Source organism: Rhinatrema bivittatum, chromosome 15 (assembly GCF_901001135.1).
Source record: "Rhinatrema bivittatum chromosome 15, aRhiBiv1.1, whole genome shotgun sequence".
NCBI lineage: Eukaryota > Metazoa > Chordata > Amphibia > Gymnophiona > Rhinatrematidae > Rhinatrema > Rhinatrema bivittatum.
In genome coordinates this window covers 57,674,938-57,694,574 of record NC_042629.1, presented here as the reverse complement: position 1 = coordinate 57,694,574, position 19,637 = coordinate 57,674,938, and the positions used below count along the sequence as shown (strand labels likewise).

The 19,637-nt window shown below is 42.3% G+C and overlaps 1 protein-coding gene across 2 annotated transcripts in view; it reads left to right on the top strand.

Annotated features, from left to right (window-relative positions):
* The window catches only part of FBXO42 (F-box protein 42), a 117,218-nt gene that overhangs the window by 92,672 nt on the left and 4,909 nt on the right, over positions 1-19,637 (top strand). For both annotated transcript variants that reach the window (XM_029578292.1, XM_029578291.1), the window contains exons 5-7: positions 5,710-5,863; positions 8,639-8,749; positions 13,584-13,680. In XM_029578292.1, coding sequence (XP_029434152.1) covers positions 5,710-5,863; positions 8,639-8,749; positions 13,584-13,680 — 362 coding nt within the window. The remainder of the gene's footprint in view (positions 1-5,709; positions 5,864-8,638; positions 8,750-13,583; positions 13,681-19,637) is intronic.

Sequence of the window (19,637 nt, the reverse complement as noted above, 5' to 3'; positions counted from 1 at the left end):
GAAAATTTATTTTATTTATTTTTTTATTTATTTAAGAACTTTTAATATACCGATGTTCGTGGGACACATCACACCGGTTTACAAATAACTCGGAAAGGAGGAATACTAGATATCTACATGGCATGACAATATCCAAAGAGGAGTTTGCTATTTTATTGGCATATGAGAGCATGTCGGTTGTTTTGATAATAGGTAGAGAGGAAGAATTTAGGATTTTGCAGGTCTAACTGTAGTGGAGTGCTCATCAGGTGGAAAAATGAGGCAATATGGTCTGTGGTTAGAGCACAGAACTGAGGTCTTAGTGTAGGCACAGCCAGCTGGATCTTTTTTCCTGTGGCCTGAAGGCTTTAGCATCTCCTCAGTTAAAGTTCAGCTCAGTGCCTTCATGGTTTATCTCTAGCAGGTGGAAGGGGCGCCAATCTGTCTTGGTATCAAAATTCATGAAAATTCTGGCATTCAAAACCTCTGATCAATAAGCTTCCAGTGCCTTTGGACCTCAGTACAATCTTAGCTCAACTCATGAAGCCGCCTTGAAGTTTCTCATGGCCATCGCTTTGGCATGAAGAGTTCATGAACTACAAGCTCTGGTTTCACCATACCTTCAGTTCTTTCATAATAGAGTGGTTCTACAAACTCACCCCAAGTTCCTTCCAAAAGTGGAGCCTGCATTCCACATTTATCAAGCTGTTGTGTTACCTACATTCTTTCTGAGACCACATGCACACGAGGGAGAATGGGCTCTTCACTCCTTGGACTGTGAGAGCCCTGGCGTATTACCTAAAGAAGACTCTTCCTCACTGCCCAGCTTATCAACTGTTCATGTTTTTTGATCCCAGTAGATTAGGCAGTTGGCAAATAAACGCTTTCCATGTGGTTAGTGGACTGTATACCACACTTTTATGTGGTGGCTTTCAAATTACAGACTATCCAGGCTTATCAAGTGAGAACCATGACAGCTTCAGTGGCTTGTCAGAGAGCCCCTTTCATTGAAGACAAGCTAAAAAGCTGCTACTTGGTCATCTGTACACACCTTCATGTCCCACTGCTGTCTAGATAGCATGTCCTGAGGAGAGAGTTCTTTATAGCAGTCTGCATAGGAGGCGGAGGAAGCTTTTGAAATGCATTTAATATATGAGGAGAGATTTCTGGGGTTATGATAAATGCATTTTATATATCCGAATTAGCTGAACAGCTCTAGATACCAGATTGTAACAAATACATTAGGGCATACCATTCTTCAGATTATAGCTCCTAAATAATTATCCTAGAGGGCAGCTTTCAAAGGGATTTCAGTTTCAAAGGGATTTCAGTGAGCAAAAAGTGTTTTACTTGCGTAAATCGCTTGTCTGAAGATTGCCCATTCTGTATGTCAGTAAACGTACATGCATAGTTCTGTAAGGTGCAGGGTGGATGGCATCAGCCAACAGCGCCAAGCTAGAAAAGCTGTCTCAGAGCTTAGAGAAACAGGTTTTTCTGAGCATGTGTGAGCCTTTCCTTTCAGCCACCTGCTATGCAAGTCTGTCTTTTCATCCACTTGTGAGAATGGATGTATTTTTGACTCGCACTTTCTCAAACCAAAAGTTCTTTATATTTTGTCTAAATTTCCTTAATTAAAATTTTAACAAATCAGTTCATTTTTCAAAAGTTGGGTTCCACTTAGCCTCAGTCCTCTTTGCCATACCAGGCTTCAAGAGGGTGTCCCCTGTGTGACCCTCCGAATTACCTCCTAGATCTTTGTGAGGTTGAGTGTAGTGCCTAGGCCCATTTCATGATGTGCTCAGTTGTGCTGCCTGCACTCGCATGACCTCGAGGAGAGAAGCATACCTGGGGGGACGGTCTCTCTCTGCTTCCTGCGCCTTAATCCAGTACCTCCTCCCCTGCCCCTCCATGGGAAGGGGTAAGGAAAGCAGTCAGAATGTTTCATCCCTCAGAAATCTCTTAAACCAAAGATGATTGTGGTGAGATTCTTCAATGGAAGGATTGAAGGTCCTTGCACCCGCATATGTGGCCAACCATATACCAGTTACAAAGATGAGATGTTTTGGAAGTCTGCAGTTACTAGTGCCCTATAAACTGACAGACAGGGCACTAATTTCAATTCATAGAAGCCCAGACCCTTTAATGTCTGTCCCTATGAGTCAAATATAAGTGCACATATTCTTCTGTGTAATTAACAGCATAACAAACTGCTGAGCATACATAAGCTCATATACTCGGAAAGATGACAAGGACTTTCTCAAGTAAAAATAAAAAGAATGATTGCACTGTTCGAGTCAAGTTTGTAACTTGGAGTTGACTCGATAAATATAAAGATTTTTGTACTTCATATATTTTGTATTTGTATATAATTATATAAAATTGTGAAATGTTTTAAATAAAAATTGACTTTTTTGCATAATGAGAGATGAATGCTTATGCAAATTTTCTTTCAACATTTAACTCTTGCCCTAGAATCATGAAAAATCTGTTATAGGAAGCAGAGTTCTGCTTATGGTTGTCAGTTACAAACATCTATTGCCCATAATCTGAGTATTTCTTGAAGCCACTGGGCTTTTTCTTGGCCATCCTCAGAAAAATTGATGCAAAATCAGAAGAAAGTTTGAAAGGCAGATGGCCTGAGGAGAAAAAAGGGGAATTCTGGCCAGGAAGACCTATCAGAGACCCTGGCAAAAAGGAGACTGTCTTCCAAGAATATAAAAAAAACAAAGCAAATTTTGAATATGCCAAAAAAAGACGACTAGAACTCTAAGGCATACTTTTGCCTGAAAAAAAAGAAAAGCTTTGAAAAGGCAAACACAGCAAATACAGGCCGATACAGTACAGTGCGCTCCACCGGAGCGCACTGTACTGTATCGGCCTGTATCGGCACTGTTAAATGCGGGTTAACAGTGCTCTCCGGTGGAGCGCACTGTTAACCCGCATTTGGACGCGCGTTTTCGACTTGCCAGCTTTACCCCTTTTTCCATGCATGTTGATGGCCCTATTAATCATTCCCGCGTGATAGACTAAGTAAAATGTGCAGCCAAGCCGCACATTTTACTTTAAGAAATTAGTGCCTACCCAAAGGTAGGCGTTAATTTCTGCCGGTGCTGGGGAAGTGCACAGAAAAGCAGTAAAAACTGCTTTTCTAAACACATAAGAAATTGCCATGCTGGGTCAGACCAAGGGTCCATCAAGCCCAGCATCCTGTTTCCAACAGAGGCCAAAACAGGCCATAAGAACCTGGCAATTACCCAAACACTAAGAAGATCCCATGCTACTGATGCAATTAATAGCAGTGGCTATTCCCTAAGTAAAATTGATTAATAGCCATTAATGGACTTCTCCTCCAAGAACTTATCTAAACCTTTTTTGAACCCAGCTACACTAACTGCACTAACCACATCCTCTGGCAACAAATTCCAGAGCTTTATTGTGCGTTGAGTGAAAAAGAATTTTCTCCGATTAGTCTTAAATCAGACCGCAGCTCACGGGTTGAAAACCGGACACTCTGTTTTGCCGGTGTCCAGTTTCCGAAACCGTGGCTGTCGGCAGGCTCGAGAACAGATGCTGGCAAAATTGAGTGTCAGCTGTCAAACCCGCTGACAGCTGCCGCTCCTGTCCGAAAAGAGGCGCTAGGGACGCGCTACTGTCCCTAGCGCCTCTCTTTACCGCGGGCCCTAATTTAAATATTTTGGTTTACTGAACGCTCGCCCGCTCTCCCGTGAACTTTACTGTATCGGCCTGTAACTGCAGTAGTCAGTAACAAAATGCATCTATTCTCAATGAAAAATGAACTGAAATTGCATGGCTTCAAGGATTCAGGAACTGCAGTACACACTTAAAGGGACCTTTTAAAGTTTTTCTGGACACACATTTCCTGTGGGAACTGTCAGATGGTATCACTCAGTGATCCTGCCTTGCCCATGTGCACCAGATCCCACTCTCCAACAGCCCCCTCACTTCATTTGGTTTGCAGAGAGCAAATGTATTTTTCTTTCATGCCTCCGCAGACCACATGAAGCTGTTCTATTTTTTATTTAAGCCTAAAACATTCATAGTTTGTGCTAATTAGGTATTTTAGTATTTTAGAAGTTTTTATATTTCCTTTATTGGTCCTCTGAAGTAGCCCATGATTTTTCTTCAGTATAACCACAACAAGCTATCTCCACAAAATAGTCATCTTGTTGAACAGCCTTTTGTGGGAGGAAAATTTATGCATTTGATTTTGCCTTTTCTGTTTTCCTCACCAACTCTGAGAAGCAGGAAAGTAGCTCTGTTATATCTAGGGACTTTCGTTTTCCATTTTTGCTGTATTTTGCATGGGAATTTCAATGCTTGAACGAAAAAGAAATCAGTGGAAAAATTACATTTCCCCTGATTTTTCTCTGTTAGTTATTTTCCACTTTTTTGTTATAACAATTTCCAAGCAAAATAAAATAAACTGAAAACAAAGGTGGATAATTGTGTTTCAGGAAAAGCAGAAGATGTCCATTAGTGACCAGAATATGTAATTGCTCTCTCTAGCTCCTGGTTCAGGGTTAGTACTGTAATGTCTATCTTGGGTTCATTGTTTTGATGGCTGTTCCTTTGGTATAGGGAGCAAACACTGTACCTAGGGTGACACCTACTGACAAAACAAAGAAACAACCAGAAATACTGGGCCTCTGAGTTACACAGCTCACTGACAGTCGTTGCCCTGCTTAGCTTAGCTGTAAGCTAAGGGAAGGGGAACAGAATAACAAAAGCCATGTTAAGACCTGATGGATCCAGGGCAGAGTTCTTTCAGACAAGAATAAAATAAAATACTAGCTGACAAAAATTGTGTTCTTATTGACTTGTGATTACTCTTGCCCCACCAGCTGTGAGTGGGACTTCTGGATTGGGAGTTAAGATTTTTTTTATACAGAGTGGCACATTTTTAAGTTCTGAGCAGCAGTATATATCCGAAATCCTGTTCCACTGATTGCACAGCACCACTTCCCATCCAAGACACTGGGTATATTTCTCAGACTACTGACATAGCATTGCTGGAAGGATGGTGGGAAGGAGGCTTGTAAATCAGACATATTTTGTTGATGTGCACGTGTGTACATATGTAAATAGAAATTTCCAAGGGAGAAGAGCTTGCCCAGGTTCACAGTGTTGCCTCATTAGTGATTTTGAAACCGGATGTGGCCGGTGTTAGATGATGACCCATCTGTTCCCACCCCTCCCCTCCATCCTCCATCCCAGCATTGTGCAATATAATTTTCTATGCTTGTACATCTTCCATATCCAGGTAAACCTCATTTAAAGTAAAGTGCTTTTCATTTACCTTTTCTTTCTCTGTTGCCCCTTCACACTCCATCTTCTCCTTGCTTCAGTCTCTCCTTCCTTAATCATGATGTGCTAGTGGTACCTGCTGTGACTGCTACCATGATAATCATGTGGCCTTGATGGAATACACATGCACTGTTGGTCAGCTCTGTTTAAACTCTGAGGTGGTCGCATCAATTCTTAAGTAAATATAATGTGCAAACTTAATGAGTAAATTATTACTTTACTACTTTCTTGTTGTACCCTGGTCATATAAAAGAATGGATTTGCTAGTACAGCTGAAATTATTCTGACTAGAACCACTCATCAGTTCTCATAGCCACACATCTCCATGTCTTCCATGTCTTCAAATTGCCTCCTTGCTAATTAGTAATATCCATTTGGTCTCTTTTCTTCTTTTCCCTTCCCCAGGTTCTTATCCCTCTCCCAAGGCTGGAGCTACTTTAGTTGTCTACAAGGAGCTCCTTGTGCTGTTTGGGGGCTGGACTCGCCCAAGCCCTTACCCTTTGCACCAACCTGAGAGATTCTTCGATGAGATACACACTTACTCGCCCTCCAAGAACTGGTAAGAGGTAGCTGGAGGGGTATTTGTTTCTAGAATGAAATCTAAAAGTAATCCTTGATGTTGAAAGAGTACCAGTGATGGAAGTGTTACAACAGGAAAGCAGACTGATCTGGTTCTAGATGCGAGAGATCCTTTTTTGAAAGCTGAAATTGAGCAAAAGAGCAAATTCACATTTTGCTCTTGATACAGGTGGTATAAAAGACAACCATTCAAGCATCATTTTAGTTTAGTTTATTTTCTGTTAATAAGCAGGTTGAATTAGCCATTGCATGTGGGTGACACCATCCAGAAGCACTGAATGGACTCATCTCTCCAAGCTAGTTGAGCTTTGAGCTGTACTAAGCATGGGCGGAACATCCCGCACGGGTGTTGCCTCGTGAGTCCCTCAGTATTTTTTGTCCAAACACAGCATGAACATGAACTCTCTCCTATATTTTTCCTAAAAAAAATCCTTATAGCCTTCTCAATTCAATATTTTGATTTCAGTTTTTTTTCTTAAGTTGCCTTGCTGCCTCTGCAGCCCCACAAAAAACCCCCCAAAAAACAGCTTAATAAGAAAGTGTGGCCTTCTTTTACACCATGTCTGGTCGGAAAAAGAAACTACCGTGAGCGGTTTCAAAAGTTGTATCTGTGAGAAGATTGTCCCTCGCTGACTGCCATGAATTATCAATACCTTGGCCAAGAATCCAGCAGAAGAACTGCTATGCCTGTGGATGGATGTCCCCATGCTTGCAGAGCTCCAGGGCGCTTCACATCAAGGAGCTACATAAATCACTCCAAAGTCACTCTAGGACCTTGGCCTGCAGTGCAACCTGGTTTGCTTTGCTAGGAATGGAATTGAGCAGGAGCTCTTCAAAAACTCCCCCATCCACTCAGGCCAAAGCCATGTGGTCGAGTTCTACCAGCCACTCTGTGACAAAGACAGTGACATAAATCACTGGAGGTATCGCAACCTGTGTTAAAAAAAACATAAACAATCTAAGTGCAGTGCACTGGCACCATTAATGCAGTCTGCACCATTGGCACAACCAGCTTTAGTGATGCAGGGTGCATCAACTCATGGCACATTGAAGCACTGGATATTCGGAGCTCTGCACCAATGAACTTGAATGGCACATTGATGCAATGCAAGCCTTTAGTCGCCATACATGACCCTGTGATGCAAAGTGCAAGGACCCACACTGCATCTAGGTATAACAGACTCAATATTGTTGAACTACACCAGATTCCTTGACGCATATCTTAAAAGACCCGTTGAAAGCATCCAAAGTGTGCAAACACTCTATTCCATCAGTCATTGACACATCTACCTTAGACTTTGAATTATGAAGTTGTTTTATCAATACAGCTTTTCATAGCCCATCCTAGATCTGTGGGAAAAGGAGTTAGGTTACCCCTACTGTCACCAATTACAAGACGCTCACCCCCCCCCCCCCCCCAATAGACTAGTAGCAGAAGAACTCCATCTGGAAACTTTAGAACCAGTGACCTCTATACTACCACTCACTTCCAATAGGCCGCCCACCCTCATGCAGAAGCCTATCTTGGTCTTAAAAGATGATGTCCCACCATCACGTGACCAAATTGCTGTCTAACTGGCTGGTGGAGTGCATTAAACATTGCTATACCTCAGCAGGACTGCAAGTCACAAACCCCGTAAAGACTCAAGTGAAAGTCATGGATACTTTTGTTGCTCATCTTCAGGAAGGTACCTATTGAAGATATCTGCAAAGCTGCAACTTGGTCTTCCATTCACACCTTTATGTCCTACTACTGTCTTGATAACATCTCAAAGACTTACCGTAAATGTAGACAAGCAGTTTTGCAAAATCTGATCTTACTGTTTATTCTTCATGGTGAGAGTTGGGTTGCTTACTAAGTAAATTCTTCACTGCAACCTCAGCTTTGGACTTCCCACATGTAATGGTTAATTCAGTCGTCTTATTGACAGAAAAAGCAAGTTCACTTACCATAACCAGTGTGTTCCGTAGATAGCAGGATGAATTAGCCATGGAATACCCACCCTCCCTAGGAATTCAACTACATAGCTAGATTAGCTCTGGTGCAGACTGAGAATGAGCTAGTGCCTGTACAGGAACTCCTGTACTAGCTTGGAGAAATGAGTCTATTCGATGCCACCAGATAAGGTCACCCACATGTAATAGCTAATTCATCCTGCTATATATGGAAAGTACTGTTTACGGTAAGTAAACTTGCTTTATTTTAATATACTGCCTTTAAAAAAAAAAATAATCAGTGGTTTACAAAAGAAACTACATTCATAATTAAAACAATTATACATCACATAAAAGAGCAATGCAACATGCATGTATATATAAATATATACATGTATTTACATAATAAATAAATCCCATATTGAATCAGGAAGAGAGGATAACTGGGCATGTTCACTGTCTGAAGCAAGCAAGGGTGCTCAAGGCATTCTATTGAGATCAGAAGTAAGAGCAGTGTCTAACTTATGAGGGTGCATTTCCTCCAGATGTTGATATGGCAGAACTCGATGTGACTATCAGGGGCAGAAAAAATGAATGAGTACTTAGTAGAAAAACTGCTGTCACACACAGTTATTCAATGGTAATAATTTATTAAGGTCAAGCTGTTTTATTACATTTGCCATCCTTTCTTTGTAAATCATGTAATCTGAAAAGGTAAAGTAATACATTCCATGTGAAATTCTGTGCAGTTCTAACCATTGCCAATAAATTATTCTGTATTTGAGAAAAGAGGATCTTTCAACCTGTTCCATATCTTTAGGTGGAATTGTATAGTGACTACACATGGGCCGCCTCCTATGGCAGGTCACTCCTCCTGTGTCATTGGAGACAAAATGATCGTCTTTGGTGGCTCCTTGGGGTCTCGTCAAATGTAAGTCCTGGGAAACCTACAGTCAGCTCTTGCATGGCAGTAATACACAGGACCTTATATCAGCTAAAGTTTAACGTTCCTAGGAGATATTCTGGAAGTTTTTCTCCTCCATGGAGGACTTTAGCTGATTCGTGGATTATGTTCCAGATCTGGGAGGACAGGTTCCATTCTGGGTTGTGTATGTGTATGTTCTCATTTTTGGAGTTGTAATCTGTGATCAGTATTTTATGACCCAAAAATCTGAACTCTGTATTTAAAAGACAGTTAGTTTTGAGGGGAGAGAGAAGGAGTTTAGGACCAGACTAATTCTGGCTTTCAAATTTCTAGGTTCTGATAGAGGAAGGGAACCCACACCAAAACAAGTTTGGGAGCTGACCCTGCAGTCCCAAATCTACCTTATCTCTAATTTCTAGGGGAACCATGTACTATCAGGTCGATCCAATACTGTGCACTAGGCACTGCGTATGGCTTAACGTGCGATTGGATGCGTATTTTGGATGCACATCCATAACCCCCGATCCAATACGGGGATCAGCGCATCCAAAACACAAGTCCAAATCGCTGCGCAGCTAACAGTGCTCATCACATGGAAATTCATGTAGAAGAGGCTATTAGCTAATCCCTGCAATCCAATAAATTTTCCCTGTGACCAATGTGCCCTTGCAGCTCAGGACTGGCGTAAAGGTCTGCCATGCTCAAGAGCGCATTGTAAAAATAAAAATCCTGCTTTCTGTGATTCCTCCTAATAGTATCGGAGCAATTCTAGTAGGAGGAACCAAAGAAAGCAGTGATTTATTTGGGGGGTGGGGGGGGGGGAGTCTTTGGAAAATAAAAATTTTGGACGTCCAATACACATACAAGGTACACAGTCCAGGCCATGTATCTTGTGCATGTATGTGTCGGTAGTGGGAGAAAACGGATGCGCGTAGATTGTCTGTTTTTCCAACCCGCTTGATAGCCGAGGAGGTGCTAGGGAAGCACATTTGTCCCTAGCGCCTCGTGTTTGCGTGACCCCCTCATTTAAGTTTTCGATCACGTGCTCAGGAGAGAGGTGGCTGGGCGCGCGTTCGAAAAGCGGGCCCTCAACACTGAGTGCCCGTTTTTGTGCACATTGTTTGGATTGGCCTGTACGTTGTCATACAGCATTTGATGAAAGGGAACTCTGCAAACTTTTTTTTTTTTTAAAGCTATCCATTGTACCCATTGAAAGTGGTTTCCGCAGGAACTGTAAAATTTTCTGAGCTGAATTTTAACAATCATTGTTATAGCAGCCAGGAAAGATGATCACAAATAAGAATAAATCAAAGAGCTACTAATCTGCAGTATCATTTGCGGTATGCCTACTGATGAAACTGCTCCCAAAAATGCTTGAGAACAGCAAGGAGAGTAGTTTAAGCATTTCATTTCTCTGATCGCAGACACTTTCATTTCACCATTATAGTGTGTAAAGTAATGGGGGGAGGGGTGGAAGGTAATATCAAGCTTTGTCATTTTCTGTTGACAATCAGAGCTGAATCAGCCATGACACATGAGTGATGTCATTTGATGGTGCCGAATGGTGACCCTTCTCTCTAAGCTAATAACTTTTTGTTCTGAGCATATGAGAATTCCCAAAGGGGTGTTGCCTCATGAGCTTCCTCAGTCTTTTTTTCTTCCGAGCTTCAGCATGGATGTGTTCTCCTTCTTTCTGGATATTTTCAGTTTTTCAAAGATTTTCCATTTCTGTGTTACCTTGCTGCCCCCTAACAGCATTTTTCATTGCTATGTAAAAGAAAAATGTTTTCTTCACAAGATGGGCACCAAAAAGCGCACTGTTAGTGGTTTCAGAGACTATATATGTGGCAGAAAAATGTCTATTACAGATGGGAATGACATTTACTTCCACAGCCTGAGCCCAAACCATGACCAGGCATGAATGGCTGAATGGTCTGTGTGCTCCCAAAAGACCAGGACCTGGAAAATGGAGGATCTATGTAAGTCTCTGAAGAGCTGCAGCTGGTCCTCTTCCTGGAGAGGAGCCTCATCGTGCTCCTTAGGTGTACAGAGTTGAATAGGATCCCCTTGAAAATATCCCCTCTCCACTCAACTCCTCACTGGAGCAAGCAGAGTCTTTGGGGTCAAGTAAACATAAGAAGGTGTGGATTGCAGGTCCTTAAAAAGAAAGCATCACATTTCAGAGCCAGCAGCACAATCTGTGCCAAAAAAAATTCTCTCTCACTGCATGTAGCCCCAGTGCCATTGACCCATTGGGCCTTTGTCTTCGCGCGCTCTGTTCGCAGCATGCTGGGGTCTCCTCTGCTATTTTCTGCGCAGGACTACTAGATGTAGGAGAGTGTAGATGCCATTTTACTCTATCACTGAGGCATTCAATATGGTGGCCTGCTCCTCCTCTGGCTCCGTTGGAGCAGTTTGTGAGACAATATCTGCGATAAGTTAGTGGATATCCCCTGTCTGGGAAATGATATCTTCAGAGACCAATCCAGAGAAACAGTTCCTCAAATCAGAAAGCAACATGTAGCAATCCGGTCACTTTCAATGGTCTTAGAGCAACAGTCTACTTCAAGATAACCCTATTTTGCTTATAAGTGGTCTTATTTCTGACAATTCCAGCAGTACCAAGCTTTATCTCTGCTTCCACAGCAACAGCTTCTGGCTTGAATCAGCCGACCAAAAGCAATGCAACAAGTCCAGCCCATGCCTGGACCAAGTTTTTGACCAATTTCCAAGCCCAGCACTCATCCTGTCAAGTAGAGGGAGAGTTCATGCCTACCTGGAGGAATGCAGCAAGATCACAAAAGGTCGTAAGGTTCTCAAGATTGTAGAGTCTGGTTACCACTTGCATTTCTCCTGACTTCCTGTGCTTCCTCATTGTTCAGACTTCAATGCAGATCTGTCTCACTCAATGCAATTCTGCCTAGAGGTAGAGTTGCTGTCTAAACATACATAGTGACTTAGTAATGGCGGCAGAAAAGGACCAGAAGCCCATCTAGTCTGTCCAGCAAGCTTCTTACGGTAGTATCTGCTGCTCATTGCAGGATACCCACGTTTCTCTCAAGGATAGTAACTGCTGCTCCATGCAGTTACCCCCAAGCTTTATGATAAGGATAGTAATATTTACAATCAAGCCAAAACCAAGCAACTGTCAAACTCATAAACTACTGCTAGCAACATTTTTACTGGATGAGGAACCTTCTTGATAATTCAGACAGTGCTGCTTGATGTTCTTTGCTTTGGTACTTGGCTGCCTTGCTCGGTTACCAACAGCACTATAGTTTCTTGTGCCCATTGGCACCCAGTTGGTCATTGTTGTATCCAGGAGCAGCCTGTAGCTTGGTAGTTACCCATCTGTGAGGACTACCATCCTGCTTGTCCTAGGAGAAAGCAGAGATGCTTACCTGTAACAGGTGTTCTCCTAGGACAGCAGGATGTTAGTCCTCAGGAAACCCGCCCACCACCCTGCGGAGTTGGGTTCTCCTGCGTGTTTTTTAATTTTTCGCTTGTGAATTCTATGTTACGAGACTGAAGGGGGAACCCGTGTGGATGCGCAGATAGTGGCATGCTGGGCATGCTCAGTGTGCCAGTCAGTTTCTAGGAACTTTGACACAACATTTCTGTGCTGGGCTCCATCTGATGATGTCACCCACATGTGAGGACTAACATCCTGCTGCCTTAAGAAAACACCTGTTACAGGTAAGCAACTCTGCTTTACCTTATATGCACTTCTTCCACAACAAAGTGGTGCTTTGCACCCACCCAAAGTTTCTGCCAAAGGTGGTCTCAGCTTTCCATATTAATCAGGCCATCCAGTTACTTACATTCTTTCCAAGGCCCTTCATTCCCTATACTGTAAATGAGCAGTCACTTAATGTGGCCAAGTTCTTTTTCTATAGTGTCAGGCCTCGCAACTATTCATCTTACAATCCTAACTGACTGGGTTTGCCAAACAAACATTGTCCAGTTGGCTGGAAGATTATATTGCACATTATGCCCTAGCAGGCCTCCAAATTACAAACTCTATTAAGGCTCATCAAGTGAGAACCAAGGCTGCATCAGTACCTCATGTGAAAATAGTAACTATTGAAGATATCTGCAAAGCTGTAACTTGGTCATCTGTTCACATCTTTACATCCCATTACTGTCTGGATAATTTATCAAAAAGTGACAGCAAATTTGGATAAACATTTTTGTGTAGCCTGTTCACCCAGTAGTCTACTCTACTCTCCCCAGGTTGCTTATTCAGTAAATACTCCACTGTAACCTTCAGCTTGGGACTCCCTCACATATTATGGCTAATTCAGCCCTACTTGTCAAAGGAAAAAAACAAGTTTGCTTACCATAAACTCTCTTCCATAGACAGTGGGATTAATTAGTCATGCTAAATCTTCAGAGGGGATAGCCTTGTTAATCTGGTGTAGCAAAAATGACAAGTCAGGTGGCACCTTATAGACTAATTTATGAAAGCATGAGCTTTCAAGGACAGAGTCTACCTCATGCATCTGTCCTCAAAAACTCATGCTTTAATAAATTAGTCAGTCTATAAGGTGCCACCCCACGACTGTCATTTTAGCCATGCTAAATATCAGCCCGTCTCCCTGGAGAGTAGACTGGTGCTCAGAGCAAAAGCTTTGAGCTTAGAGAGAAGGATCTATTTGGCACCCAGATGTCGGGGCTAATTCATAATGTTGTCTATGGAGAGCACAGATTATGAGCAAACTTAAACCTCAGGGCTACTTCAGGTTTTGTAAAAATTGTCATGGAATTCTCTCTTCCTGTACATGGCAGCTTCTGCTCTGCGTGCATGTGTTGCTAATCCTGATATTCTGTGGTTTTGTAGGAGCAATGATGTGTGGGTCTTGGATCTGGAGCAGTGGGCTTGGTCCAAACCAAATATCTCTTGTCCCAGCCCTCATCCCCGGGGTGGCCAGTCACAGGTGAGCAGCACATTCCATATTATACTTCGGTTATTAGTAGTGGGAAAATTAGGACTTGTTTTTAGGAACTAAAACATGAGCCAAGTCAATTTAATTAGCACAGAAAAATCACACAGTTCTAACTAAACCTAAAATAAAATACTCTTTTAAACTTTGTGTCTTTGGCTATGTTTAGCCTCCTTTTCCTTTTTTCTGTCTTAATTCTTTCTGCATAATTTCTCCCCCTTTTCCTTCTTTTGACCCTTTCCTGGTTCTTTCCTCTTTGCATCTGTTTCTCTATCTGCCCTTCCCTTCAATGTCTTTACTACTCCCCTTGCCTCTCTCTCTCCACCCACATCTTCTCCCCTCTTATTAGCTCTTGGAGTGAGCACCAAGGATAGAAATTTGGGTACTTCAGGTGACCGCTGCCTGAGACAGGATGCTGGACTCAGTGGACCATTGATCAGGCTGCTGTTAGATTTTCTTCTCCTCCACATCTGTCCTCCTATCATGTTCTTGGTGTCTTCCAATGGCAGCATGGAGTAGTAGCAGGACAGCTGTGCCGAGCCAGCACAGTATTCTTTGTCCCCATGGTTGCTTCTCCTTGGCCTCCATGCACTTCAGTTTTAAACAAGAAGTATGTGGGTAGAGGATGAGGAAAGCTGTGTGCTCTATTAGCTTTCTGCACTGCAGGGAGCTCATGCTATCTACTGAGTTGCCCACTCTGGATGGAGGGAAGCAAGCCTGGCTGGACTCACCCTTGGCTTATTTGTAAGAGCAAACCAGAGGCAGGCTTGAGCCTTAAAAGGCTCATTCAAATCTGACTGCAGCAATTCAATGAGTGTGCATGCTTCATATACCTCCCAAGGCATTATCAGATTATCATGCTCATTCACAAGTCTATTTGCTGAGGAATGGATGTTTTCACTTTGGTGTCCTGTACATTGATTTTGGGTCGCTTGCAGTGGTTGTTAGTGTTACTTACAATGATCTCAGCCACAGCTATCAATTACTTTGCCTTCTAGTGCTTGCTTGTTCACACTAGGGTAGGTAGATTGTTTCATTTCTTTGCTGTTTGCTTTTACATTTCCAGACATTGCATCTTATCTCATTTATTAAATTTTGGTTGATGCATCAGAGTTTCACACTGTTAATGATTAGTTTTGGACTCCATCTTCTAATCCAGATACAAGTTGTTTGATGATATTCCTCTTAACTTAGGCATTTCTTATACCAAATAAAATTAAGTTTCAGTTTGCCATGTAATGTGTTTTCTGTTTAAAATGTTCTCAAAAAGTTCATGAAGAACATTTATATAATTTTCTCTGAGGACAAATAAACTGCAGGAGTACTCGCATGGGTAAGAGCTGACAGGAGCCAGGTCAGAGCTTTACTGAAGCTCCTCACTTTAGAAATGCTATAAGCATGTGTGGGACTCCTACATCAGTGTAGTGCGTGTCAGGACCAGTCTAGTTTCTTCCATTAAGCCAACTTTTTTTTTTCAACTCCTCCAAAGAAAGTAAGGTTTTTTTTTTTTATTTTCACACTTTGCTTTCACTTTGGTCCCTCTTCTTTTAGTGTCTAATTCTCCCCCCCCCCCCCCCCCATTACCTTTCCCTTTTTTTTTTTGTTTCAGCTTTGCTTGAGGCCTAGTGGCCTAAAGAAATTTAGTTGGCACTTCTTTCTTTTTTTTTTTTTCTGCTATTGCTATTAATTCATTTGATTTTACGGCAGCTATTCATCCGCTATCCCAAAACGAACCAAATGCCAGTGTCCTCAGCAAATGCCCCCAGTGCAGCTGCAAGAAGTCTGATGTTTGCCTGGGAAATGGACATAATATCTCTGGTTGTATCACTTGCTGTAAGATGACTTCAGAGGCCATCAGATCTGTTTAGAATTAATGGAGAAGCTGTTTCAAGTAAGACCAATCCATCAATATCTGCATCAGAGGTATCAACATTGAAAAGCCTTGAATTGTATCAACATCAAAGACGCATCTATGTTCATCAGTCATATACCAATAGGGCCAAGGCGATGACCATTGTCTAGTTCTTCTCCCATGATGAAAATTTAGGGGTTCTGCTTCATAAGTTACCAGTATTGAGGGTTCTGTCTTGATGCATGGAGCAAAGGTGAAATATTGACATTGTTCTCCATTGATGCATGATGCCATGACTAGGAAGCTACAGGGTGTGGTTATTCACCCTCCCAAGCATTTCTACAGAGGGCTGTGTACCCTCAAGACACTGTAGGTTTGTAGCAATCTTCAGAGGTTCATGTTGCAGTCACGAATACCCTGCCGGTAATACAGAAAGATGTAATCACCTCTCCTCCCCATGCTTTTTTGGCATCTGCAGTTTTTGAGGAGGAGTTGAATCACAGCCTAGCAAACATTGGCACTTTGGCATCATCTCAATTGCCCAGTTCTGGATGCTCTTGCAGCACTTAGTGGTATGGCATCAATGTAGCAACCTGGAGAGGTGTCTGTTTATTTTCCACTGCACCAGTGTCAAGTCTCCAGCACATCAGGGAAGGTGCATGGATTCATCACCCCAGCAGTCAAGCAGAACTTTCGCATAAGTCTTATTAGCCAGGTACAGATTCAGCCAACTGATACCTTATTCTGACTCTGATTCTGAGCATTCTTGGTGTTATGGTCATTCATCTGAGGACTATTCTGAACAGGAGGAGTTTACAGGTCTCCCTTCTCTCCTCCACGGGAAAGGAGAAAGTATCCACTGGAGCAATTCTCCTCACCATTCCATTTGAGTTGGAGAAGGAGTTTGATCCCAGGACTCAAATTTTGGATATCCTTCAGTTCCTTAATCCCCCCAAGGATGTTGTGGCAGTGTCAATCCACAACATCTAAAGGAGGTATGGATGAGCATGTGAGAAACTCCTCTCAGTACCTCCAGTCAATTAGAAAGGCAGACTCGATGTGTTGTGTCCGGAAGGATCCTAGATTTCAGAAACGGCCTTACCAGTCTTTTGTTATATAAACTGGTCTCAAGAAGACAAGAACTCAGCACCTTCCTGAGCTTGAGTCATGCACCTTTGACCGTATTGGGAAGAAGGTTTATCAAAAGGCTATGCTTCTTACCAGCTCTTTATGCCCAATACATGTGAGGCATTCTGCAAAATATGAAGGCCCTGTCAAGTGCTCTACCTCAAGAAATGTGATCAGCTGCAATTGCTATTAGACAAGGATCAGTAGTGTGAAAAACTTGGTTAATGAATTATGTTTTCAAGACGGCATCGAGAGGCTCTGCCATTTGGATTGGGGTATGCAGACTCTCTAGGTGCAAGCTTCAGATCTCCATAAGACTTGCAGGACAGGCTTTTTGAAATGCCCTGCAACAGAGGAAATCTTTTGGCGGATAAGATCAAGAAAGTGATGGATCAAATAAAAGATCACTATGCAATGCTTCAAAAACCCTCTTTGCAATCTCTCTTGACATGCCTCACATATCAACTAGGAAGTATCCGAGTGGGGCAAAGAGGTGGCACTTTCATTCTCAGTGGAGGCATTATTCTTATTTCTGTAAATAGGAGCCTTGTTCTCATTCCAGATGGCAGAGGACTTCCAAGTCACAGACTTCTCCCCAGACAATACCTGGGATAGGATTTTGGATGGATTCCAGAAAACATAGCCAGTATCCATTCAAGAGAATTTATCTGTGTGTGAAAGGCTATGATTTTATGAAAATTGATGGCCCAGAATAACCTTAGACAGAGAGACTTCATCTATTCTAAATCTTGCCAGATTTCCCCCTTCTCCCCCCCCCCCCCCCAGGAGACTCTTGGTCTACCTCTTAACATCAGAAATTACTACTCTGGGAAAATATCTTCCCTCTTAGAGACCATGGTAGTCAGACCTGGATGGGGATTTTATTCCAGTCATTTCTTGATTCAAAGAAAAGACTACTGTTTGCTATTGTAGCCTTAAGAGCCTTGAACAAATTTATTTTAAAGGAAAAGGTCAAGTTGGTTTCCTTGGGGACTTTAATCCTTTTCCTAGAAAAAAGGAGATTGGCTGTGCTGCCTGGATTAATAAAGATACTATCCTACACAGAGTTATTTCTAGTTCACAGAAAGTATCTCAAGATTTGTGATAGGGAAACATCTCCAGTATCACATACTACCCTTTCACCTAGCATCAGCACCATGCATGTTCACAAAATGTCTAGCAATGTTGGCTAAGCAGCTTCAAAAATTAGGGGTGTACATGTTTCTTATCTGGACAGTTGGTTGATCAAGAGCACATCTCGAAAGCGCCATAGAATCAATGAGAAAGTTACTAGGATTCAGTTCCTCAAAGTTCCATTGATCTCATGATTTCAGTTGGATTCTGTTAGACATGACTCAAGCAAAAGTCTGCCTTCCACAAGAAAGGATCATCACTTTGGTGTCTGTTGTAGAGGGAATAAAAAAAAAGGAAGCAGATGTCAGCATGAGAATGTTCACGCTAATGGCAGTGACAGTTCTTGTCACTCCCGTGGCACATCTCAACATAAGGCAAGCCCAATGAACCTTAAGATCTCGGTGAACACAGTCCACTTATGATTTGTGAGACAGCAGCCAAATCACCTAACAACTCAGGGATTTGATATCCTAGTAGCTGAATCATTCATATCTGGCCAGGATTTAGTTCTAGGTTGTACGAATTAGCCAGTTCTCTGTAAAGCGTTTTTAAGCTTAGTTTGTTTAATGTAAACCGATGTGATAAAACCCTTAAATAAATTCCACCTGGGCTGCTTTGCACCCAGGGAGTGTAATCTGCTCAGAAAAAATGTCGCCCCCATAAATTTCCTAGAGATAAGGGCGACCAGTAAGGCTGTAAAGGCTTTCAAAAGTCTGTTGACCAAAAATGTTGTCCTAATTCAAACACGACAACCAATTAGCCAGGTACTACCTAAACAGGAAGGAACAAGCTCAAACCTCCTGTATTTTGAAGCCTGTCAGAATGGGTCCTGGGTCATTTCTCATGGAATGACTCCAAGGGCCACATATCTGACAAGCAAGGACAACATCCTAGTGGATAAACTGAGTTGTGTCCTGTAACCACATGAAGAGTCGCAAACTGGATATCCTGCAAGTGAGTGCACAATTGGTAAATGTTTGCGGGCTTCTCTTAACAGAAAGATTTCTCAGTTCTGTTCGAGGTATTCACAAAGCAGCTAGTCTTTGAGGCCTTTTCCCTAAATTGTGTATGCGTATCGTCCGATACCTTTTAATGTTGAAAACATTACTGAAAAAGACCTAAGGGAATACGATTCTAATAGCCCCTTATTGAATGAGACAGAATTGGTTTCCACTCTGGGAACCAATTCAGTTGGAGAATTCTCCAACTGTCATCACTCCGTATCTGAGATCAAGACTTAACCCAACATGTGGTCCTAGCCCTCTGTCTGGATGTTGAAAGGTTAGTATTTTGATCCTTAAAACTATCTGAGGATATGTGTTTGTGTGCTGGCTTCTTGGAAGAATTCCACTAGAAAGTTAGTTATTTTTCAAATAAATGGAGGTGGTTTGCTTTGTGGTGTTAGAAAAAGGCCAAAGACCCTTCCTCATGTCCAACATAAAAGCTGCTGGAATCCTTTCCACATCTTCTGGTCTGAAGACCTTCTTGGTTAGGGTACGGATGATGGCAGGTAAATCCATCCCTGTACAGCATTTAGATGTTTGCTTTATGTGAGGCGTGCCGTCTACTGTGGCACGGGATTTCAGTGTGGTACTTGCCCAGCTTTGAACCTTTAGACTCCTGTGAGCTGAAGTACCTCCTGAAATATGTTGTTTTTGGCAGCGGTCGCTTTGGCACATAGTCCGTGAGCTCCAGACCCTAGTAACTTGTAGGATGGGCGCTGCACACACGTCTTAAGTTCCTGCGTAAGGTAGTGTCAGACTTAATTTTAATCATTCTCCCAACATGTTTACCCCACATCACATGTCCGCAAGGGTTAACCTTGTACAGTTTGGAT